The sequence below is a fragment of the Macrobrachium nipponense genome, chromosome 20, assembly GCF_015104395.2.
Source record: "Macrobrachium nipponense isolate FS-2020 chromosome 20, ASM1510439v2, whole genome shotgun sequence".
Classification (NCBI taxonomy): Eukaryota; Metazoa; Arthropoda; class Malacostraca; order Decapoda; family Palaemonidae; genus Macrobrachium; species Macrobrachium nipponense.
This window is the reverse complement of record NC_061089.1, coordinates 73,406,486-73,431,812: the sequence shown is the minus strand read 5'-3', so window position 1 is coordinate 73,431,812 and position 25,327 is coordinate 73,406,486. Positions and strand designations below refer to the sequence as shown.

Genomic DNA, 25,327 nt, shown 5'->3' with positions numbered 1-25,327 from the left:
CTATCCTGTAGAAATGGTTAGGAAGAGCTCTTAATTTAGTTGTTGAGTCGCCGACAACGGCGACTTCTTAACTCTTAAGCCTTTTAGTTACACCCTTAACTTTGGCTAGGTTGGTCAGGTGGTGATATATATATTTTACTTTCTTATTTCTCATGGTATGGTCATATGGTCTAGTCACATTGTGGTCACGCCCCCATTGACAGATCATCTGGAGTGCACCAGCTTTATAGGTCTCTACCTCGCTGGCAACTCTAGTAAAGCAGAAGCAGACTTGGGTGACAGTAATCACGAAGTCAGCTATGCTAACAGGTGGAACCAAGATGTAAATCATCTGCATGCATTTGTTTCCCAAAATCCTTCTATTCTGTCCCTTCCCACCTCCAAAGGTGGGATTCAGCTATACAGGCAGTCCCCGGGTTACGACGGGGGTTCCGTTCTTGAGACGCGTCGTAAGCCGAAAATCGTCGTAAGCCGGAACGACGCTTGGAAATATGTCTTAAACTAATAAAAAGTTATAAAAAACCTTACTTGTAATCCTTTGGTTACACTACATGTTGTTCCTGTAGTTTTATGTACAACCTGGAGTTATTTCATAAAAGAATGCTGGTTCTTGAAGGTAAAAACTATTGTAATCCTCTGGTGACACTACATTCTTGTAGTTTTATGTACAACCTGGAGTGATTTTGCCAAATCTTGAGGGCTACAAGAACAGCTGATTACTATTTATGTATCATATAGACTAATTAAAGTAAACATATCTTTAAATAGGCTTATATATTAGTATCAACAAAACATTTCCTGCTATGAGTCAGAGGCCGTTTAATGAAACGAACACTTCTCTGTCCTATCTGTTCAGAAAATAAATGTTACGTCAATCCCCGAGACGGTGACCATTGTTGCCAAGGCGTCTCTCTCTCTCTCTCTCTCTGATCAAATTACACTGGAACTTTGACATACGATTGCCCTAATATACGAATGTTTTGAGATACAACAGAAAATTTGCGAAAATATAAGCTTTGATATACAACGAAATATTTGAGATACGATTTTGCGATGAGTGTTAGTTGTATAGGCGACCGATAAATGGCGTTCAGTCTGTTTTGTTTGTTGGTGCTGCATGTTAACACGTCGTTGTTTAGTTCGTTGTATTTGTGCGCCTATTTTTCGTGTTATTTTGTCTATTTTATTATTAACCATGGGTCTCAAGCTAAAGACAAAGCAGTGATAAGAAAAAAACCCAAGAAAATTATTTCGATGGAAGCAAAACATGAAATTATAGCAAAGCATAAAACCTTCCAAAGGCATCACCATTATTTCTAAACTACAAACTGATTAAAATAAAAAAAATAAAAATTAGTTTAGCAATGTTATTTCATTTGTGTTTATTATTACGTAGTTATTAGTGTACATACGTAAATAAAAAGAGAACAAATCGTTCCCTGCCACCCTTCCCTACCTCCTCCCCCTGCTGGCCTCACGTCATCTTTCGTTGTGGTAAGTAAAATTCCTTTCTTTTTTTAATTGATTTTATTAACATTTATTATCATTTATCACATTGCTATGTTATTTTATCATTGTGTGTTTATTACTCGTTTATTTGTTGTATAAATTGTGTATTATATGTAATTTAGCTGTGTTTAGGTGTGGTTTCATACCGCTAGAACGGATTAATACATATTACATTATTTTAAATGGGAAAAAATGCTTTGAGATACAACTGTTTTGATATACGACGATGGTAACGGAACAAATAAATTCGTTATGTCAAGATTCCAGTGTACTGGATAATGTCTCTCTTTAGGATACTTCGATTTTGCCAAATCTTTGAGGGCTACAAGAACAGTTGATTACTATTTACGTATCATATAGACTAATTAAAGTAAACGTATCTTTAAATAGGCTTATATTATTAGTATCAACAAAACATTTACTGGCATGAGTCAGAGGCCGTTAACGAAACGAACACTTCTCTGTCCTTAACTCGGAGCGTCGGAAGACACCTCTCTCTCTCTCTCTCTCTCTCTCATTGTAATCTAACCAGAAACTTCGTTTTGTTATTATTACTGGAAACAAGCAATGATTTTTTTCATTATTTGTGCCTTTGGACTGTTATATGTAAACTTTTGCGCACCGCAAGCTAGTATGGTTTGTATTCATTCGCACTCGGAACTAGTTCCGCATATGAGGCGTCACTAAAATCATAGAAAAATACGACATAAAAAGTGTCGAAAATCATCATAACCTCAAAATATTTGTTGTAATCTAACCAGAAACTTATTTTTATTAATATACTGTGCTAAACTATAAAGGATTTTTATCATAGTATGAGTTTTTTAAAAGGTCGTTAACTCGGAGCGTCGGAAGCGTCGGCGTCGTAACCTCGGAACAAGCGTCGTAACCCAGGACGGATTTTTCCATTGAATATTCAAGAAAAAGCGTCGTACCCTCGGAACGTCGTAAGCCGGAACCGTCGTAACCCGGGGACCGCCTGTATATATATCTGACAGGTAAGTTTCATGAACAAAATGATATTGTTATGATACAATAAAGTTTGTTCATTACCTACCCTGGCAGCTACTAATAAATCAATAGTAACCCACCCACCTCCCACCTCAGGGGACAGTGGAAATAAAAATTATGAATAGAAAATGGGAATGGTTCCTGATACCCGCCTCCCAGCGGCGGGAATGGGTACTAACCACCTGGCCGACCACTGCGTGTGTCGGAAGTTTTTTAAATTCTGTCGGACTTCAGAAAATACAGCTATATATATATATCTGCCAGGTAAGTATGAACAAACTTTATTGTATCATAACAATATCATTTTTATTATCATAGTGTGAAAATTGTATTCCCCTTAGTATTTGTCTTGCGGTTCATGGAAATTTGATTTAACTTGCACCTAGTTGATAATTTTCCACAATTATTTATAGATCTGTTGTTGTCACAATTATTTCTAGAGCTGTTGTACAACAGCCAAGAGGCTTTGCCACATACAAATGGGAACATTTGGATTCTCTCATAAAGGGTTGGAATTGTTATACTAGTTATATAAAGTAAGAAAATTTAGTTTAATTGAAAAAAAAAAATTTTCTGAAAGTTCATGATAAATAACACACACAAACAAGAAATCATGGGCAAACAAAGCAACTGAATTGGAAGGAGAGTGGTCAAAGAAAGACTGACGCATCACAAGGTTCTTGCCTGGTTGGTGACCAGTTTCAGCCTCGTATATGCATGAGTTGCCAAATGCCACAGATTCCTTGCTTTACAATCTTTGATTGTTTTTAACTGGCTTCCAGCTGGTGCAAGAAGATTATCTTCTTGCTAAGACCTCAGGTTTGTTAGTCATGAAAAATACAAATGTATTAAAAATTTTAAATCAGTGTAGGCATTATATGGGTTTATTATCAGAACTCCTATATTTAAAGGAAGATTTTGAAATGTTGTAGTGTATATACCTATTTGCTTTCTTGTTCATTTAAATGTTTGTAAACTTATTCATTTTTATTTAAGGACCTTGATGAACTACCACCTGTATATACACTTGAGGAGCTTAGGGGGATGACAGAAGAAGTTCTGATTTCTATTTGTGGAGGTAAGAGGACTTGAAAGATGCTGTATGTAATACATATGAGGAAAGACAAGAACATGGAAGAGAAAGTGATTTAAACACAAATAGATAAATATTAGATGGCAAGCTCCTCTTCTAGGATTCTATGAAATATCAAGAAATAAAGTTATGATTTATGAGACATTTTATTATTTTTGGTTACTGGTAGTACATATCTTTTCCTGAAGTTAATCAGGGGTGTTTTGCTGCTAGTTTCAAATCCATGGGGAGCTGTACCCAAGAACTAAGTTCTCCTTGAGCAGGGGATGACATTTGGGTATACTATTTGAAATTTGAATAAGTGGTTTGTCTTGGTGGGGAATAGGTAAATTGGAAATTTCCATATTTAACAGAAAATTATTTTTAGACATTACTGTTGGTTATATGTTCTAACCATATATTATCCTTCCCATTTTGTTGCATGTTAATGCAGTGAACCTAAGTCATTATAGGGATCAGTTTCCATAAAAGTGCAGTTCCAGTTTGAATGATTGATATTTGTAGAGGTTTGTGAAGCTTATGAAAAGAAAATTTAACAAGCTTGCTAAAAATATATATATTAGTATTTTCCCTTTTAGTTGTCTTAAAATTTTATCATTAACAAGAGAAAGTATTGTCAAGTTTTTTTTTTTAAGAACATATGGAAAAAATACTGTACTGTAGACATTTTATTTCAGAATGTTTATTTTTCTGTCCAGGAAGGACCATAATGTGAAGAAAGATCTTCTTTTCAAATTTTCTAACATTAGTATGACCAGTAGTCACACCATAAGGGCGCAAGCTTCAATGTTGATAATTATGTTGATATATTTTAACTATAAATATTTTATTCAGTTAACATTGCATTTTATTACAGCACACCATTAACTATAATGCTGAACATTCATTGAATGTCCAGATTTCTGTGTGACTTACTTAATTAAATTTTCTTGCAAACAGGTTCATTGGACTTCAAAGTATACTCCTTAGACTACTACTTTCAAAGTATGTATTCAGCTGCCCTGGAACACAAAATTCCAATGTCAATTGCAACTGACCAGCTGACAAATTGTGCCCTTGATTATCACCCGAGCATGCCATGCAATGTAAGTTTTTCTGTTTGTTCCTCCCTCAGGGAGGGTAGGTTCAAATTTGGTTGGATGTGGAATTTGTTAGGAAGATTTCACAATGTATTGTAGATTTTTGTAGATATTTTAATAGAAGTTGGCTTTGTGACTGGATGACTAAGTGAAGAATTTTGTTAGGGGAAATTTTCACACTGAGTGGTTGTGCATTGTTTGAAGTTTAAGGTCTTAAATGTTATGTAATTTATGCAGTATAGTAAAGTCAGAAGTAAAGATGAATTTAATGTGAAAGTCAGCAGAAAAGGCAACAAACCACTCATTAAACTTGTAAAAGGTGGAAGATGATCATGTACCTACTTTCGATGGAGAATACGTATACGAAATATTTCATCAAAATTCCTCTTACTTTTGTAGTTACAGGGCAATTAGTAAATGTAACTCAATAAACCAAAAACATTGATCCGTACAAGAAAATGCAATACTACTTCTGTTATCGTAAATTTTGATAGTTAGTATTGTCAAAGAAATTGTGAGCAATGGCATCTGTAGAGATTCCATGAGTCACAGGAGAAAAGGGAGTCCGCTTACCCCCTTTCAGTGCAATCAGAAACCTCATGTAGTGTACACGTTTGAGTTTCGCCTCTGACATTCGCTTGCTTTTACGTATGTTTATCTTTGTTTCGGCAAGAATTTCATGCCAATGAGCAAAAAACAAGCAAAACCTCTCGCTAACATACAGACGAAGAAAATTTGCTCTAATATGATTACAGAATATCATAATGTATGGGATATTAGTGTAGTTAGTGAAGAAGAGAGAGAGAGGGGGTGCGTAGTAAGGAACGCCCCCATCTTGCCTGATGCACACATCGCACAGTGCCCCAGGCTACGGTCTTTGAGCAAAGGGTTCTTCATTTATGATAGATAACCTAGTTTTGGTTTATCAATACCCAAAAAGGAATATGAAATTCATACATAATAATCAGGATTTATTAATTGTCTTTGTAAAAAGAGAGTACATGTTCGAGTTTCACCTCGGACATTCTCTTGCTTTTACATCTCTTTATCTTTGTTTCGGCAAGAATTTCATCATGCCAAACAGGAAAAGACAAGGAAAACATCTCGCTAACATTCAGAAGAAGAAAATTCGCTGTAATAAGCAGAGTTAGCAAAGGAGAGAGAGATTGTGTAGGAAGGAGTGCCCTGTCTTGCCTGACGCAGTGCCCCAGGCTACGATATATGAGCAAAGGGATCTTCATTTATGATTAAAATATGATAAATAACATAGTTTTGGTTTATTAATATCCAAAACAGAAATATAAATTGTTCCGATACGTAATACAAACCATCGGTCCTTTAACAATAGGAAGTAGCTAGCGGCAGCTGGAACGGTCGTAAGCTTCGAACAAGGGGAGAACGGTAGTTAACTGCTTGTCCGACAGTCGCGCGCCGCGCGACTGGGAGGTAAACAAATCACTTTTGCTTTCGGCCGCGGGTGTGAAGGACGTGTTCGTCATCGCTCTCTGCCCGCTTCATCGTCGTATGCTTTGTTTATATTGTGTTTTCTACTAATGGTTTGTTTGACTTGAAAATGAAACTGTAAGTACACTGTTTTCATTTTCATTACTTAATTATGAACCAACATGGAATTATCGCCGTAGATGCGGCGATTTCCTCTCTTTTCATGAATTGAACCCTTGAATTATGTCTCGGTGCCGAGGGCGGGCGCGCTCGCGCCGAGTCATGTATTTTGGGCGAAAGTGTGTAATTGAAAGATGTAAGTACTCTTTTCATTATATTTTTGCCCTGTGCGTTCGTTACCGAGAGTGTGATTGCGCTCGGCACGAGCCTTTTAATTTTGTATAATAGATGCAATGAAAGTGGATTCGCAATTGCAAAATTCTTTTCATTTTCATTTATTTATTTGCATGAAATTTAATTTGGATCAACGGGAATTGATCCTTACGTTTTTTTTTTATGTGAAAGTGAATCGCAAGTGCAGTATTCGGTTTCATTTTCATATATATTTTATGATAGCATCATATTATTGGATCAAGTTTCCGTTCTTACCCGGGAATTGATCTTTTCCCCTTTAGGTTCTATGAAGTGAATCGCAAGGGCAGTATTCTGTTTCATTTTCATATTACTTTTCACTGCTGTGCAGGGGTAGGGGAAGCGAAGGTCTGCCAGGAAGTCGTCGGAAAGCTCTCCCGCGACTCCCTTGGTATCCGATTCTTCGTCCTCCTTCCTGCCCCCGCTCAGCTTCTTCGTTGTATTTTGTATTTGGGTCTTCCTTGCGTTCGGGATGGGGCATGTCTTCCCCCCGTGCGTGAGGGAACCCCTCTTACTAATCTATCTATGTTACCGCAGGTGCTACATCCGTGGGAGACGACCTTGGACAGGTATGGACCACCGCGGCGGCAGGGCGTGCCTAGCATCCACGGGCTGCTGCAGCGTCTAGCGAGGTCTGGGGCGGTCTCCACTACTACCACGGCCGCTTATGCTGCTCCCCCCCCTCCCTGGTCTACACTCCCCATGCTGTGTCGATGACGGCCGGTCTGCCGCTACTAGGGCCCGCGCCGTACCGAGGTGGGGTTGCCGCCGCCGCCTGTTTTCTTCGTGTTGCCTGCCCCAGACTTCCGCGGTTCAGCAGCTCGCCCCTGGACCGGCCGCCAGGACCCAGGTTCCGCTGGCTGCCGATGATTCTACGAGGCGATCGCTGGGGGCCTGCCGTACCTGCCGCTGATGTTGATTCCCGCTGTTGGGCTTGGCTGTCCCTTCTGGGTCTACGCTGCCGCTTGTTTCCTGCCGCTCGTGAGCTGGTTGCTGTTCCTGTCGCTCCTGGTTCCTGAGCCTGTCCATGCTGGCGTCCTTGCCACGGCTGTGTCTTCCCCAGTCCCAGCGGTCCTTCCGGACAGGTGCAGTCGGGCCGTGTTGCTCGGCAATAGCCCCCGGCTCCGGCCTGGATGGAGGCCTGACGACTGTCCTGCGTGAGCTGACGAGGAAGAGGAGAGAGAAGCTGTCATCTTCGTCTTCATCGTCTGCTGCTGCCTCTTCCCCTTCGACTTCTAAGGCCCATAAGCCGAAGAAGAAGAAGGCTGCTTCCCCCCCTAGAAGTCTCCTTCGGGAACTTTCTAAGGGCCCATCCCACCCGGTGGGACGGGGGGTCCTTCTGCTGGTCCTCCTGCTCCTTCGGGAGCGGGGGCCCGTCTCCCCTTTCCGTAAGGAAGAGATAGACGGGGACAGAGGAGTATCGGTTAGCTCTGGTACTTTCCTCGCCTGGTGCTAGACGGCGATGCCGCTACGTCAGGTTCCGGCTCGGTCTCTCGTTCGCGAGAGATCCCGAGTGTACGTTCTCCCTCGGGAGACCGTGCAGCCAAGTTTCGGCGCCAGAGTTCGCTCGGCGCCAAGACGCGGCACGGAGCAGAAGGCTGGTGAGAGACGCTCAGGTGACTCTTGCCAGGCCAGCGGCCGCTCTTGCAGCGACCAGCTGGTAACCCGGTTTTCCCCCCTAAGAAGGCTCCTTCGGGACCTTCTAAGGGCCCGTCTCGCTCCGGCGATTCGGGGAGCTCTTCTGCTGGTCCCCCTGCTCCCTCGGGAACAGGGCCCGTCTTTTCTTCTACCAAGCAAGGAGAAGAAGACGGGGACCAGAGGAGTACCAGCTTCGGCTGGCACTTCCTCGCCTGGTTCTAGCGGTTCTGCGCTAAACCAGGATCCGCCTCGGCTTCTCGTTAGCGAGAAGTACCGAGTGGACGGTCTCCCGCTGGAGACCGTCCAGCCAAAGTCTTGACACCCGAGCTCGCTCGCCGTCAAGACCGAAGCGCGGAGCAGAAGACTGGCGAGTGTCGTGCAGACTGACTCTCGCCAGGCCAGTGGACGCTCTCGCAGCGACCAGCTGGCTGCTCGGTTGACGTGACGGTCGCTGACCAGCCACGGTTAGTTAGGCGAGGAAGGGGGTCCCCGCGGCCGTCGGTACCAGCCACGGCTGGTTACCAGTCCCGGCCGGCTCGACGCGTGCCATCCGAGAGGACGCTCGCCGGCGTTCTCTTCCGCGACAGCGAGCCTAGCAGGTCACCTGACGCCGCTCCATCGGGACCGGGCGGGAGACGGTAACCAGCAACAGCTCGCCTGACGCTAGAGATCAGCGTCGACGTTCTTAGCCGAGCTCTCGCCCCAGGCGAGCGGCAAAGCTAGGCCTGCTGCTCGATCGCCACCCGCGTGGATGATCAGCAGCAGCCCTCCAAGCACGCTGGTCCTGCCAGCGAGCTAGGGGGGAGCGTCAGGTCTGCCTCTCCTGTACCTTCAACCTCCTCGGGCTACACCGGGAGGAGCGAGGTACCTATGAGGGATCGCGAGAGGTGCGCCGGCTCGCGATCCCGCTATGACGCCGTATGGACCAGGCACGGTTCTAGGACCGACCAGGACATACGCGCAAGTAGCTGGAGGCGACCGTCAGGGGTCTGCCGCTGTTCCTCCTTCTGAAGGAGGAGTATCTCGGGATCTGTTCTTGTTGGAGGGACTGGACGGTCCTACTCCGCAAGACGCGGTTACTCCCGAGATACAGAGGAATTTGCAGAAGTCATTAAGCTGATTCGTCAGCATAATGACCTTGCGGAAGGATTGCCGCTCCCACCAGCAGAGCCCACGTCTCTGCTCGAGTCGTTTTGGGGCCCGAGAGGGAAACCAAACCGACGGTGGGTCTGCCGCGATCGGAGCTTGCCGATTCTGTCTCGAACCAGAGTCTCTCGTCTCCGGACAAGAAGGCTCTCTCAGTTCTGGCCGATCGATCAAGCAACTTCCACCTCCTCTACTGCGACAGCGGCGTTTCTACGTGTCTTCGGACACCGTATTTAAATACTCCTTCGGTCCTCCTGAGAGGTTTCGACCTCGACGAGGACTGGAATGAGTCGGAGGACGGTATCGGCTCTCTCCTGTCAGGTGTCGATTCCAGCCCCCCAAGCCAGACGACAGTTGGCGGCCGACCACCTTACCTACCAGTGAGAGTTCGTAACCCTCCGCGGGAAAACGGTTTTCTCCTGACGCATACGTTTTCCCAGACTGGAAGAGGCCATCGCCGCAAGGCGATGGCTGCTCTTACCCTTCTCCTACCTCTAGTTCCACTGGAAGGCGAGCGAGTATCCAATTCCTCCCCCATTCCCTCCCTCTCTCCTTACGGCTACGAGGGAAAGGGGAGGGATCCTACAGAGATTTCTCTGTAGGATCCACGTTCGGGACTGCGCTACCGGGGGGACCTTCGGGTCCTACCTGACGTAAGCCCGGTCGAATTAGGAGGAATCCTGCCCCATTCTCGATTTCTACGGGAATCGAGAGGACCACCAGCCGATATCGTTTGACGAATTCGGTGGGGGTTTCGCAGACTGCTTAGAATTCTACGGAATTTCTAGCGCATTCAGTGTTCGAGTTTTTACGATCTCCAAACACTTACGCGAGACCGTCCAACGTGAGCGAGACGAGAATCCCCGATATACACGATAATCGGGAACCTCGCCTATGCTCGAATTCCTGGAATTTCTAGCATTGGGAAGAAGACTGCTGCTGAAAGAAACTATCTCAGTGGCGACCAACCTGGAATAGAGAAGATCGGACGGGAATATCCAGTTGGCTTGAACTATCGTCTTAGTATTCTGTTCACCATTGAAGCTTTCCTTCGAGGAAGACTTCTCCTTCACTCTCTTTGATAGAGATCGAAGGTGGTCGATCTCCAATCCTTATTTTGTTTTCTTGAAGGAAAGAATTTAGGATGGAGATCGTTGTTCAGAATCCTACAAATATACTACGTATATTAACCTCGCGACATGATTCTACTAAGCAGTTGAATTGTCCGAGGGGTAGGCGCATATCCTAGTTTATCTACGGATTGCGACTTAGAAGAGAAGTATTCTAATTGAACTGCAACTCGGGGTTGTCTGCAACCTCCCAGGAGTTTTCAGTTTCAATTTTATATACTTATGGTTTTGTCACGACAACACCATTTCAACTTTTATATTTAACCGAAATTCGTTTCGCCTAAATATAATTGCTCGAGCATATCTTTTATGCTCGGTAGTTTCTAGCCGAACGCATTCCTTTGTGGAATAATGGATTACATGGCAACTCAAGGATGACGAGTCGGCGAGAGCTCAGGCTCAACTACTGCGTATTGAACTGCCTGACAGCAGCTTAGTATCAGCTGGGCCTCCGAGATGCACGGTCAGTTATGTCTCTCTCTCCCCTGGTTTGATTGACTACCGAACCGTATCTCTGCCCAACAATCATGGACTTAGGTCTTCTGATTAATGGGGATTCTCGCAATAATGAAGGACCATCTACTGCTTGTGACGCTAGTTCCATCGCCTTCGACATTGCGAGAATTTTCAACAGAGATATCTCTTGGACTCTTTCATCTTTCTGTTTACCGCACGGTAACAGAAGTCTGTACAAGTCTCCCGCTGCATCGCACTGCGATAATGCGAATGATTTTGCAGACATCTGAGTTTGTCTTCAAAATATCTCGTATTCGTAGGTGTACAATTGTTCATTGTTCAACCCGAATTACGAGATGTGTCAGAAGACATCGCCTACTCTCCGACCTGACAGCTCTACTTCCAAATGTTCAGCCCTGAGAAGCAATTCTTCAGGCGGCTTTCCCTGTGTTTTCATTACTGAAGAACGCCCCGCTTTCATTGCAACTACGACTTCTCACCGGACAGCAATGAAAATAGCGGTTAGCGTTTTCAGTCATTTGTAAGCACAGGTTATGATCTTGAGATCCTTCTCTCGATTCATCTGTGAAGACGTAGGTTTGCATTCAATATCTACCTTCGTCATTCAACGGTACATAGTTGTTGTTTCTCCCTTAGCTGAGATTCAACAACCATGAGATGTTTTACCTTCAGGGACCTCGGTCTCTAGAAGGCAATTGACTTTCGCCTGTTGGGCATGCCTTAAAGAGAATCATCACCTCGCTGTCCGGCATTGGTGACAAAACAAATACATTATTTGTTTGGTCTCTCGGCATAACCCTTTAAAAGGCGAAGGTCACGTGACTTACTCGGATGCTTTGACAACTTGCCTCCTACCGAACGCAGTCAGTCGGCAGCTGTCAGAGCGGCCGAGTCAGTTACGAACTACGCTGTTGACTTAGTTCGGTTGTTACACAGCAATCATTACTTCGTTTTAATAGCTTGTCACAGTACCCATACCATTGACACCCACCATGGAGTGTCGGTGTCCTATCCACTACCGAGAACTTCGCTGCATGGGATAGGAGGATGCGAGAGACTTCGTGGCAAACGGACAGACCAGTATGGGGTACTGGACATCACCGAAGTAGAGAAGAGGGATAGGTCATGCGACTATTTCCTTCTTTTCCTCTGAGAACTGCATGACTTCTCCTGCGAAGTTCAAGCATCCAGGGGATGGGGATCCGTGACGCTCGATTTCGTACCGAACTTCCGTAGCGAAGACCTCAGAACCCTTCGGTCCCCGTGACGATTGGTTCGAGTCGTTCCACAACTTCCCCTCCCTAATGGACCTTCACCTTCACCGCCTTCGATGCAAACAAGGCGATGCTGCCTTGGTCCGCAAGAACTTCTCCGTGGCGCAGGTACTGAAGGCAGGGGTCTGGTCCAACCAGACCACATGCCCTTCCTTCTACCTCGGGATATTGCCCACAGGTCCTTGGATCTTTTTTCCTTGGGACTGGCCGTGGTGGCTGCTCAACACGTTGTGTAGCGAACCCAGACCCTCGCAGGCTGAACAGCATCGAGTCCTGGTGTGACCGTAAGAATGGATGAGTGAATGAGAGTGTGACTGGCTCCTCTTCCATCTTTTTCTTCCCCTCTACCTGTGGTTAGAGGAACACGGTCGTCACCCTGCTGGATAAGGACAAGATGCAGGTGAGCTACTCAACAGAGCCCCATCCTATCCCTTTCACTAGGGATAGGAGCGTATATCCACCACTTCCTCCAACAAGGGGGAGGAAGTGGATGCCAGCTTGAGACAACCCATACTTTATGTTGCCTCTTGCAAACAGGAACAAGTTCTTGCTTGTCTGGTACGAAGAGATACGCTTGCCTCTCTCTTAGTACTCGGCCCAGAGGTCTGACCATTGATCCTGCGGTGCACACCCCGATCAATCGGACAGAGGCTTGGATCCCTCCCTCGCTCTTACGACCAGGGAGGCATTCCAGGGATGGACGAACACCAGTCTGTTCATCAAAAGACTCAGATTCCTCCCACCAAGAGTGAGTCTTCCTATTGTTAAAGGACCGATGGTTTTGTATTACGTATCGGAACAAATGACAATTTGTCGAAATTGCATTTTTCCTAACTATACAAACCTGAGGTCCTTTACATATAGTCCTCCTCATGCCACCCCTCACTCTGCGTATTTTGCATGGGCCAAAAGCAAAAGTGATTTGTTTACCTCCCAGTCGCGCGGCGCGCGACTGTCGGACAAGCAGTTAACTACCGTTCTCCCCTTGTTCGAAGCTTACGACCGTTCCAGCTGCCGCTAGCTACTTCCTATTGTTAAAGGACCTCAGGTTTGTATAGTTAGGAAAAATGCAATTGTTCCGATACGTAATACAAACCCTCGGTCCTTTAACAATAGGAAGGTAACTAGCGGCAGCTGGGACGGTCGTAAGCTTCGAACAAGGGGAGAAACGGTAGTTAACTGCTTGTCCGATCGTGGCGCGCCCGCGCGCGCCCGAGAGGTGAAGAACCACTTTTATTGCTTTCGGCCGCGGGTGTGAAGGACGTGTTCGTCATCGCTCTCTGCCCGCTTCATCGTCGTATGCTTTGTTTATATTGTGTTTTCTACTAATGGTTTTGGTGAATCCTTGAAAATGAAACTGTAAGTACACTGTTTTCATTTTCATTACTTAATATGAATCAACATGGAGCTATCGCCGTAGAGACGGCGATTTCCGCTCTTTTCATGAATTGAACCCTTGAATTAATGTCTCGGTGCCGAGGGCCGGGCGCACTCGCGCCGAGTCATGTATTTTGGGCGAAAGTGTGTAATTTGAAAGATGTAAGTACTCTTTTTCATTATATTTTTGCCCTGTGCGTTCGTTGCCGAGAGCTTGATTGCGCTCGGCAAGAGCCTCTTATTTTGTATGAATAGAATGCAATGAAGTGGATTCGCAATGCAGTTTTTCTTTTCATTTCATTTATTAATTGCATCAAATTTAATTTTGGATCAATTTCGCTCTTACCCGGGAATTAATCTTACGATTTATGCTGTGAAAGTGAAAATAGCAAGTGCAGTATTGTTCATTTTCATATATAGTTTATGATAGCATCATATTTTTATGGATCAAGTTTCCGCTCTTACCGGGAATTGATTTTCCCTCTTTAAGTTCTATGAGTGAATCGCAAGTGCAGTATTCTGTTTCATTTTCATATTACTTTTCACTGCTGTGCGGGGGTAGGGAAGCGAAGGTCTGCCAGGAAGTCGTCGGAAAGCTCTCCCGCGACTCCTTGGTATCCGATTCTTCGTCTTCTTTCCTGCCCCCCGCTCAGCTTCCTCGTATTTTGTTTTTGGGGTCTTCCTTCCGTTCGGGGTGGGGGCATGTCTCCCCCCCCCGGTGCGTGAGGGAACCCCTCTTACTAATCTGGTCTATGCTACCGCAGGTGCTACAGCCGTGGGAGACGACCTTGGACAGGTATGGACCACTGCGGCTGCAGGGCGTGCCTAGCATCCACGATCTGCTGCAGAGTCTAGCGAGGTCTGGGCGTGGTGACCTTGGAGTGGTCTCCACTACAACCTTCACGGCCGCTTATGCTGCTTCCCCCCGCTGGTCTACACTCCCCATGCTGTGTCGGTGACGCCGTCTGCCGCTTCTAGGGCCGGTCGCCGCCGTACCGAGGAGGGGTATGCCGCCGCCGCCTGTGTTTTCTTCGTGTTGCCTGCCCCAGACTTCCGCTGTTCCAGCAGCTCGCCCTGGACCGGCCGCCAGTACCACGCTGGCTGCCGATGATTCTACGAGGCGATGGCTGGGCCTGCCGTACTGTCGCTGATGTGGTTCCCACCCGCTACTGGCTTGGCTGTCCCTTCTGTGTTTACCGCGCCTGCCGCTGTTCCTGCCGCCTCCTGAGCTGGTTGCTGTTCCTGTCGCTCCTGGTTCCTGCCCTGTCCATGCTGGTCCCTGCCATTGTGTGTCTTCCCCAGTCCAGGTCCTTCGACAGGTGCAGTCGGCCGTGTTGCTTCGGCAATAGGCCCGACTCGGGCCTGGGGGATGGAGGACCTGACGACTGTCCCTGCGTGAGCTGACGAAGAAGAGGAAGGTTGTCATCTTCGTCTGTTGCTGCCTCTTCCCCTTCGCTTCTAAGGCCCATAAGCCGAAGAAGAAGAAGCTGCTCCCCTCCCCCCCTAAGAAGTCTCCCTTCGGGAACTTCTAAGGGCCCCGTCCCACCTCGGTGGGACGGGGGGTCCTTCTGCTGGTCCCTCCTGCTCCTTCGGGAGCGGGGCCCGTCTCCCCTTCCGTAAGGAAGAGAAATGGACGGGGACCAGAGGAGTATCGTTAGCTCTGGTACTTCCTCGCCTGGTGCTAGCGGCGATGCCGCTTACGCCCAGGTTCCGGCTCGGTCTCTCGTTCGCGGGGAGATCCCGAGTGTCGCTCTCCCTCGGGAGACGTGCCTCTCCCTTCGGGGAGACCGTGCAGCCAAAGTTTCGGCGCCAGAGTTTCGCTCGGCGCCAAGACCACACGGCACGGAGCAGAAGGCTGGCGAGAACCGCTCAGGTGACTCTCGCCAGCCAGCGGCCGCTCTCGCAGCGACCAGCTGGTACCGGGTTTTGTTATTCCCCCTAAGAAGACTCCTTCGGGAACTTCGAAGGGCTCGTCACATTCCGGTGTGACGGGGGGGGTGGGGGTTCTTCTGCTGGTCCTCCTGTTTCCTTCGGGAACGGGGCCCGTCTCCCCTTCTGAGAAGAAGAAGAAGACGGGGACCAAGGGTGTGCTGGCTACCGCTGGTACACCCTCGCCTGGTCTTGGCAGCTCTGCTGCTAAGCCAGGTACCGGCTCGGTTTCTCGTCCGCGAGAAGTTTCCGAGTGTACGATCTCCTTCGGTGACCGTGCAGCCAAAGTTAAGACGCCTGAGTTCGCTCAGCGTCATGACCGAGGCACGGAGCAGAAGACTGTCGAGAGCCGCTCAGGTGACTCTCGCCAGGCCAGCGGCCGCTCTCGCAGCGACCAGCCGGTACCTCGGTGGACGTGACGGTCTCTGACCGGCCACGGGTTGAGGCTGGGAAGAGGTCCCCCAGGTCCCCTCGACCGACGGTACCAGCCTCGGCTGGTACCAGCGGTTTGACGTGCCGCGAGGACGCTCACCGTCTCACGGCGAAAGCGAGCTCTGCAGGTCACCTGACCGCCGCTCCCACAGGGACCGGGTGCGGATACGGTGACCAGCAGCAGCTCGTCTGACGCACGGGACCGGGGTCGACGTGCTCCAGTCGAGCCGCTCGCCACAGGTGAGCGGCACGGCCAGGCCTGCAGATCGATCCCCACCGCGGGTTGGTGATCGGCTGCAGCCCCCCACGTACGCTGGTCCTGCCAGCGAGCGGGGGGGGGGGGAGCGTCAGGTCTGTCCTCTCCACTACCTTCAACTTCCTCGGCTACACCAGAAGAGCGAGGTAGCTAGGAGTGATCGTGAGAGGTGCGCCGCTCACGATCCCGTCACGACGCCGCACGTGCCACGTATGGTCTTAGGACAACCAGGACGTTACGCGCAAGTGATTGGAGGCGACCGTCAGGGGAGAGGGGTAGCGTCAGTTCTGTCTCTCCGATACCTTCACTTCCTCGGCATACGCCAGGAAGGGCTAGGTATATAGGAGTGATCGTGAGAGATGCGCCGCTCACGATCCCGTCACGACGCCGCACGTGCCAGGTTGGTCTTAGGACCAACCAGGACGTACGCGCAAGTGATTGGAGGCAACCGTCAGGGATCTGTTGCTGGTCTTTCTTCTGAAGGAGGAGGGTCCTGGGAGCTGCTCTTGTTGGAGGGACTGGACGGTCCTACTCCTCAAGACGCTGTAACTTCCGAGATCAGAGTAACTTTACCCAGGTTATTGCAACTGATTCGTCAAGCACAACGACCGGGGGGAAGGATCGCCGCTCCCACCAGCAGAGCCCATGTCTCTGCTCGAGTCGTTTTGGGGCCCGAGAGGGAACCCAAACCGACGGTGGGTATGCCGCGATCGGAGCTTACCGATTCTGTCTTGAACCAGAGTCTCTCGTCTTCCGGACAAGAAGGCTCTCTCAGTTCTGGCACCGTCGATCAGCTACTTCCACCTCCTCTACTGCGACAGCGGCGTTTCTACGTGTCTTCGGACACCGTATACTACTCCTTCGGTCCTCCTGAGAGGTTTCGACCTCGACGAGGACTGGAATGAGTCGGAGGACGGTATCGGCTCTCTCCTGCAGGTGTCGATCAGCCCCACCCAGACGACGTTCACAGTGGCGGCAGACCCTTACCTACAGTGAGAGTTCGTAACCCTCCTCGGGGAAAAACGTTTTTCTCCTGACGATACGTTTTCCCAGACTCTGAGAGGCCATCGCCGCAAGGCGATGGCTGCTCCTACTCTTCTCCAACTGCTAGTTCCACTGGGAAGGCGAGCGAGTATCCAATTCCTCCCCCATTCCCTCTCTCCTTACGGCTACGAGGGAAAGGGGAAGGATCCTACAGAGATTTCTCTGTAGGATCCCACGTTTGGGGACTGCGCTACCAGGGGGACCTTCGGGTCCTACCTGACGTAAGCCCCGGTCGTTGAGGAGGGATCCTGCCCATTCTCGATTTCTACGGGAATCGAGAGGACCACCAGCCGATATCGTTTGACGAATTCGGTGGGGGTTTTCGCAGACTGCTTAGAATTCTACGGAATTTCTAGCGCATTCAGAGTGTTTTAGAGTTTCTTACGATCTCCAAACACTTAGGCGAGACCACGGTCCAAAGTGAGCGAGACGAGATCCCCGATATGTTACACGATAATCGGGAACCTCGCCTATGCTCGAATTCCTGGAATTTCTAGCATTAGGAAGAGACTGCTGCTGAAAGAAGACTATCTCACAGTAGGCGACCAACCTGGAATAGAGAAGAACGGACGGAATATCCAGTTTGGCTGGAACTATCGTCTTAGTATTCTGTTCACCATTGAAGCTTTCCTTCGAGAAGACTTCTCCTTCACTCTCTTTATAGAGAACGAAGGTGGTCGATCTCCAATCCTTATTTTGTTTCTTGAAGGAAAGAATTTAGGATGGAGATCGTTGTTCAGATCCTACAAATATACTACGTATATTAACCTCGCGACATGATTTCTGCTAAGCAGTTGAATGGTCCGAGGGGTAGGCGCATATCCTGGTTATTCTACGGATTGCGACTTAGACGAAAAGTATTCTAATTGAACTGCAACCCGGGTTGCCTGCAACTCCCAGGAGGAGTTTCCAGTTTCAATTTTATATACTTATGGTGTTGTCACAACAACACCATTTTAGCTTTTATATTTACCGAAATTCGTTTCGCTTAAATATAATTGCTCGAGGCATATCTTTTTATGCTCGGTGGTTTCTAGCCGAACGCATTCCTTCGTGGAAAGGATTACTTGGCAAACTCAGGATGACGAGTCAGCGACAGCTACTGCGTATTGAATTGCCCGAGGCATTTCAGTATCAAGCTGCCGCTTTGAGATAGACGGTTGTTTATGTCTTTCTCACCTGCTTTGATTGAATAACAACCGTATCTCTGCCCAACAATCACGGACTTAAGTCTCTGATTAACGGGGATTCTCGCATACATGAATGACCATCTACTGCTGAGAAACGCTAGTATTCATCGTCTTCGGTATTGCGAGAATTTTAAACAGAGATATATTCGACTCTCATCTTTCTGTTTACCGCACGGTAACAGAATTCTGTAATAGTCTCTTGCTGCATCGTATCCCGATAATGCGAATGATTTTTGCGGAATCTGAGTTTGTCCTCAAAATATCTTGTATTCGGAAGGTGTACAATGTTCATTGTTCCACCCGGATTAGCAGATGTATTGAAAGACATCGCTACTCCCACCACCTGCCAGCTCTACTTCCAAACGTCAGCCCATGAGAAGCAGTTCTTCAAGCGGTCTCTCCCCTGTGTTTCATTACTGAGAACGCCCCGCTTTCATTGCACAACGGACAGCAATGAAATGGCGGTTGTTAGCGTTTTCAGTCATGTGTAAGCACAGGTTTAGAATCTTGAGATTCCTTCTCTCGATTCAGCTGGAAGACGTAGGTTGCATTCATTGCCTACCTTCGTCTTCAACGTCCACATAGTGTTGTTTCTCCTTAAGCTGAGATTCAACATCTATGAGATTTTCTTGCCATCAGGGACCTCGGTCTTTTGAAGGCAATTGACTTTCGCCTTTTGAGCTTATGCATTAAGAGAATCATCGCCGCGCCGTCCGGCATCGGTGACTAACAAATATTTTATTTGTTTGGTCTCTCAGCATAACTCTTTAAGGGCGAAGGTCGTGACTTACCCGATCTTGGACAACTTGCCTCTACTGATTCCGAACCAGTCAGTCGGCAGCTGTCAGAGCGTCCGAGTCAGTTACGAACTATGCTGCGGACTTAGTTTCGGTTGTTCCAGAGCAATCATTACTTCGTCTTAATAGCTTGTCAGTATGAGTACTGTACATAACCAAAGTCGAGAAGAGGGATAGGTCATACGAACTATTCCCTTCTTTTCGTCTTAGGTAACTGCATGACTTCTCTTGAGAAGTCAAGCACAAAGGGATGGGGATTTGTGACGCTCGATTTCGTACCGATCTTCGTAGCGAAGACTCAGAACCCTTCGGTAACTGACGATTGGTTCGAGTCCTTCACAATACCCTCCCTAATGGACGTCACCGCCTCCGATACGAAGGCTATGCTGCTTTGTCCTGTGAAGGTGCGAACGGAGCTGTCTGAAGAAACTTGACACCCAGGATGAGTGTGGACGCCTCTTCATCATTCTCTCGCGTTCCGCAAGAACTTCTCCGTGGCGCAGGTAATGAAGGCAGGCGCCTGGTCCAACCGGACCGCATGCACCTCCTTCTACCTTCAGGATATTGCCCACAGTTCCTTGGATCTTTTTCCTCGGGAAACCGTGGTGGTTGCTCAACACGTTGTGTAGTTAACCCACCCACCCTCCGCAGGCTGAACAGCATCGAGTCCTGGTGTGACCGTAAGAATGGATGAGGAATGAGAGTGTGACTGGCTCCTCTTCCCATCTTTTTCTTCCCTCTACCTTTGGGTAGAGGGACACGGTCGTCACCACTGCTGGGTAAGGACGAGATGCAGGTGAGCTACTCAATAGAGCACCATCCTATCCCTTTCAGTAGGGATAGGAGTAAATATCCACCACTTCCTCCAACAAGGGGGAGGAAGTGGATGCCAAATTGAGACAAACCCCATCATTTTATGATTGTCTCTTGCAAACAGAACAAGTTCTTGCTTGCTGGTACGAAGAGATACGCTTGCCTCTCTCTTAGTACTTATTACTTGGCCCAGAGGTCTGACCATTGATCCTGCGGTGCACACCCCGATCAATCGGACAGAGGTTTGGATCCCTCCCCTTGCTCTTACGACCAGGGAGGCACTCCAGGGTTGGACGAACACCAGTCTGTTCACAAAAAGACTCAGATTCCTCCCACCAAGAAGTGAGTCTTCCTATTGTTAAAGGACCGAGGGTTTTTGTATTAAACGTATCGGAACAAATGACAATTTGTCGAAAATTGCATTTTTCCTAACTATACAAACTGAGGTCCTTTACATATAGTCCCACCTCATGCCACCCCTCACTCTGCAACTTTTTGCATGGGCCTAAAGCAAAAGTGATTCTTCACCTCTCGGGCGCGCGCGCACGATCGACAAGCAGTTAACTACCGTTCTCCCCTTGTTCGAAGCTTACGACCGTCCCAGCTGCCGCTAGTTTTACCTTCCTATTGTTAAAAAGAGGACCTCAGGTTTGTATAGTTAGGAAAAATGCAATTTTCGACAAATTGTCATTTTTCGACAAATTGTCATTTCATAATCATTGTTTATTAACATTGTCTTTACAAAAATACAAAGGAAATCTTTGAATGGCTGTACTATCTTGAAACTATACTTCTTGACCTTCAGATTTTATCTTCTAACTTAGTTTTAAAGCTATAGCATTGAAATTTGGCATATAACTTAAAAAGACATTATAGAACAACCAAATGAAGACCTTTTTTCCTGTTTTATTTAGTTTTATTTTTATAATTTTTTTTCCTGACTTACAGGGCTTTATGTTTTACCATAATGAAAAAATTCATATCTAGCAAAAAAATTACTTTTAGAGAAAAAAATCTTCATTTGATTGGAGTTCTACATCAGGTCTATACTATATGGTAGTAATCCCAGGTCTTAATATTAAATATCAAGAGAGATAGAATTTGACAAATGGTTATTTTCGGGATAAATTGTCCTGGTATGACAAAACCAAAGGTCAGAGACAAAAATCATGTGTGGTTTGGAGATATCCCAAGTCACCTTATTAAGTGGTATGAATGTCAAAGTCCTGTCCTTAAAAAATGGCATTAGTTGGCTGGCCCCCCTTAAGCATCAATGGTTGGAAAAAAAAAATTGCTCATAAACCTTACTTTATTTAATCCTGTTATATTTTTTCAAAAGCATCTGTTTTGTGTTGTTCAACCCTCTAATTATATGCTAAGAAATAGGTTCCCATAAGTTGTGTTACTTGTGTATCATTGGTACAGTACATTGCTTAAATTCGGACTTTGAAAAGCATACCTACTGTAGATCTAAATGCTTCCTGCTTAAGAAGGCTAACATTACCAATTGTAGTTTTACACGACTTATTCCCAGTTGGTTTTGTCCAGTTGTGAAGAAATTGTATGTATTTACTGTTTATAGTACATTATCCTATTTATTTTTTCAGTGGCATTCTCTACATCAGAAGGATGCAGGAAAGTACTGTACCCTCTCTTGTGCACGTCGATGGGTTTTTAACATGTGTGATCATATAAATATAACTAATACTTTTGGCATTGAGCCAATAGAGGGAAAGCATCTGCCGAGAAAATATTTCCCAGAGGGAACATTAATAGATGATCCTCGACCATTAGTGGTAAGAATATTAACCAATTGTGTTTTAAAATACAGTACAGTAAATAATTTCTCCACGAGTCATTAAAATTTCTTGTACGTGTTCACAATCCTTTATCCAAAACCTTAGGCCACCTATGTTTCAAATTTGAGAATAAAGTTTGCTCTGTAAGTACTATGCTAACACATTTTATTTCCAACAAAGACATTTTGTGAAGCTCAAAAATATGCAGCATCAAAATACCTGTAATTTGTACAATGTATCATCTGATCTGGTGTATGCAACCCTCAAAGTGTTATCACCAAAACAGATGATTTGTTCATGTATGTATATCATGCCAGTTGCATTTTTGGTAGATTAAATTATGCTGATTTCATTAAATGTACATTTATCATTGAAGTGTCATTTTCAGTAGATTACATTGTTTATTTAATGTGTGAGTTTCATTTCAGTAGATCATACTAAGCTAAGCTTCCTATTCCCATCTCAGTTTTGGTAATTTTCATTGGTAATGTATAACACATCCAAGTTAGTTTTTCACAAAGTAATAGGCCTAGAGACTAAAGTTCAGTAGGCTAAAATGTGATGGTAATTTTCACAGGTAAATGTATCACACAACTGAGTTAGCTTTTCACAAAATAATAGACATAGAAACTAAGTTCAGTAGGCTAAAATGAATCATCATATGTACATTCAACCAGGCTTAATAAGGTTGTGGCTTGTCTAGTAATTCATTACTGCTTCTTATAATTAACAAAATCATAAATCAGTTGATTTTGAGAATGTAAACATCAGAATGCAACTTGAGAATGATCTCAATGTCTATATTCCTTTATGCGATGATACATAATACAGTTTGATGATAATACACACATGCTAACTACTCCAGACTTGTTTTTTCATTTTCTGTGCTCCCTGAATTCTGAGAATGTAGAACAGCACAGTCAAGTCAGTAATTGCTCAAATCCATGGAGTAAATTTTATCAATCTTCAACCAATTATTAAATTAAGGAGTTTCAACATTATATTAATGAAGGTGATCAAGAATATATCCTTTGGCCAGCCCTATGTGAATTAAAAATGTCGACTGAGAAGTGTGAATAAATTGTTGTACTGACACACTGATAGCATTCTTCCTACAGTATCTTTATCCATACCATTTGTTATTTCCCTTCTTAACAGACCTCTTCATACTCTTCACTAGTCTCTACTTCCTTAGCTTATATAGCTTAAAGCCTTTCCCTTCCATCACTTGAAATTTGCATAACTTCATTTGACCTCCACATCTTTTGACACTACACAAGAGAAAAAATCTTTCACTCCCTAGTTTTTATTCAGCCATAGGATGTCTTTAGTAAGTTGCTGCAGATTGTAAGAAATTTGAAGTTTTGAACTTGCCCTTCCTTTATCTTGTTTAAATTTTCTAATTTCACTGTCCATGTCTGGTAACTTTTCTTGTTGGTTTATACTTTCAGGGAGAGTGGAAAAGTGTCACACCTCAAGAAAGTTTGTTTGTAAGTTCTAAATCTTCAGAGAGCTCACTTCTACCACTTGGAAGTTCTTTTCAGCCAAAAAATCCACATCCCAGCAGCCTTGCTTCACTTAAGTCACGGGAGCCTGTACACAAGCCGAATGCAAACAACTGGAGTAAAGTTGTAAGCTCAACTCCTAGTCATAAGGCAGCCTCAGTGACTTCAGGTTGCTCTTCTACACTTGATGACACATCAGATGATGATTTTCCTGCCTTAGGAGCTGGATATGCAAAAGGAGGTAGGGAAAATAATCTTATTTTGTTTTCCCAAACCTAATGAATAATTAATGCTTAATCAGGTAAGTGAAGATATAATATACAGAGAAAGTATAGATCAGCTAGAAAATTCAAAAATTTATGCTGAAATTTTGAAAAGCTGTAGATATAGTACTGTATGAAATGTAGCAAATATGTCCAACTTTCTTTTTTACAGATAGCAAAAGTCAGCATCGCTTAGGTGTTTTAGGAGGAGCTGGAAGGGGCATCCTGAGAAATCCTGAATATGAAGTAAAGGATGCTAAGGGTATATAAAAGTGCAGTTTGTTTTCACATAACAGCTTACAATGAAAATTTTAAGTAGTCATAGTTTTTTTTTTTTTTTAACAACTACTAAATGTGCAACCGCAACCTGACCTTGCCTTTACTAAATACACAGTCTGACTTTAGTATGTACTTACACTAGTTTTCCCACCATGAACTTGAGTTTTGTTACATATTTGTGTGTAATTCATTTCACTTATGATTTTATGTGGAGAGGTTTTTCCTTATCACATAATGGCTTCAATGGATATCCATGTAGAGTTTACAGTTGTGAGGTTCCTTTTAGCTAGGCTAGGTTGGACTGACTTCCTGTTTGGATGCTTTAGTTTCCCTTTCAGTTGAAGATGAACAGCTGAGTTTTTCATCCATGCTTCAGTTATGTTTAATTGTTTTGTAATACTACAGTGTTAGTCTTAGCCTCATATTTGTTTTTTTATTTTGTTTTGTCATAGTCCCTTTTGACTAATTTGCCCCTGCCAGCCAGTCAAAGTAGGAACTTTTCAGACCTTAGGTGATGTGAGTTACTGTTTCACAGTTGTGCTGTCTTGTTTGAATATTCTGTTGATACCTTACTACCAGTCTTTGGACAAAGCATAGGATAGGGTAGTGGTACCTTATTGGAATTCAGGCAGAAAAGCACAAACAGAAGTTTGTTGAATTCTCGGGGGCAACAACACTGTAAAGCCCCATCCACACGTGTGGTCAAGCTTTGCCAGACGAACTTTGTTTGATGTGATTTCAGAAGCGGGAGAAGTCAGAACCTTGAAAAAAAGGCTAAATGTTTGCCATACGATAGTAAGAAAAGTTAGCATTTGTGGTTTATGTTGTTTTGCTTTCTGCCGAGTGTTGTCTTAAGTTATTGGTAGAGCAGTGACAGCCCAATATTTACTGAAAAGAAAAGTAAAATGGATAATAGAGAGTATTGTTACTGACACTAAATGAGTTTAATACTGTAACTAGTAGACATACACATTACACCAAAAGTAAAGCTGTGTAGGTCAAACTCTGCCACCTTTCCCACAAGTTTCCATCAAGGGATGAAATGGAGGCACAAAAAGCAACATTTGTAAAACCTAGTTGGGCACTCAAGACACAAAAACAATAAGCACTTGTAGGATGAAGACGAAGTAAAGTGTGTAGCAATTGAAATTAGATTGTGAAGTGTTTAGGGACATAGTTACAAGGTCCCTAAAATATGCTTTGCAAAGTGTGGAGGGCATCTGTCGTAATTTGAATGTTGAAAAACAACTTACCCACAGCGAAGCTGATTCCTACCAAAGAAAGATTTACTTTGAACCAGTGTATTTTTCTCTTTTAGGATTTATCATTACCTAGAACTCAAGATGGCAATTTATTACAGGTGATGAAAGTCAGCCCAGGGTTGCAGCTTTTGGGGGCATCGGAAGGGGCTTGTTTGCCCAAATAAATTCTGACAGAAAGACTGCAGACAAGAAAGGAATTGGTGAGTAAT

General features: G+C 45.3%; 1 protein-coding gene across 2 annotated transcripts in view; it reads left to right on the top strand.

Annotated features, from left to right (window-relative positions):
• LOC135195082 (protein maelstrom-like) overlaps nt 1-25,327 on the top strand; it is a 63,317-nt gene that overhangs the window by 34,124 nt on the left and 3,866 nt on the right. For both annotated transcript variants that reach the window (XR_010310066.1, XM_064221463.1), the window contains exons 5-10: nt 3,517-3,598; nt 4,553-4,698; nt 21,618-21,806; nt 23,261-23,555; nt 23,750-23,839; nt 25,217-25,318. Coding sequence is in view for 1 of the 2 variants with exons in the window: in XM_064221463.1 (XP_064077533.1) it covers nt 3,517-3,598; nt 4,553-4,698; nt 21,618-21,806; nt 23,261-23,555; nt 23,750-23,839; nt 25,217-25,318 (904 nt within the window). In the remaining variant the exon portion in view is untranslated. The remainder of the gene's footprint in view (nt 1-3,516; nt 3,599-4,552; nt 4,699-21,617; nt 21,807-23,260; nt 23,556-23,749; nt 23,840-25,216; nt 25,319-25,327) is intronic.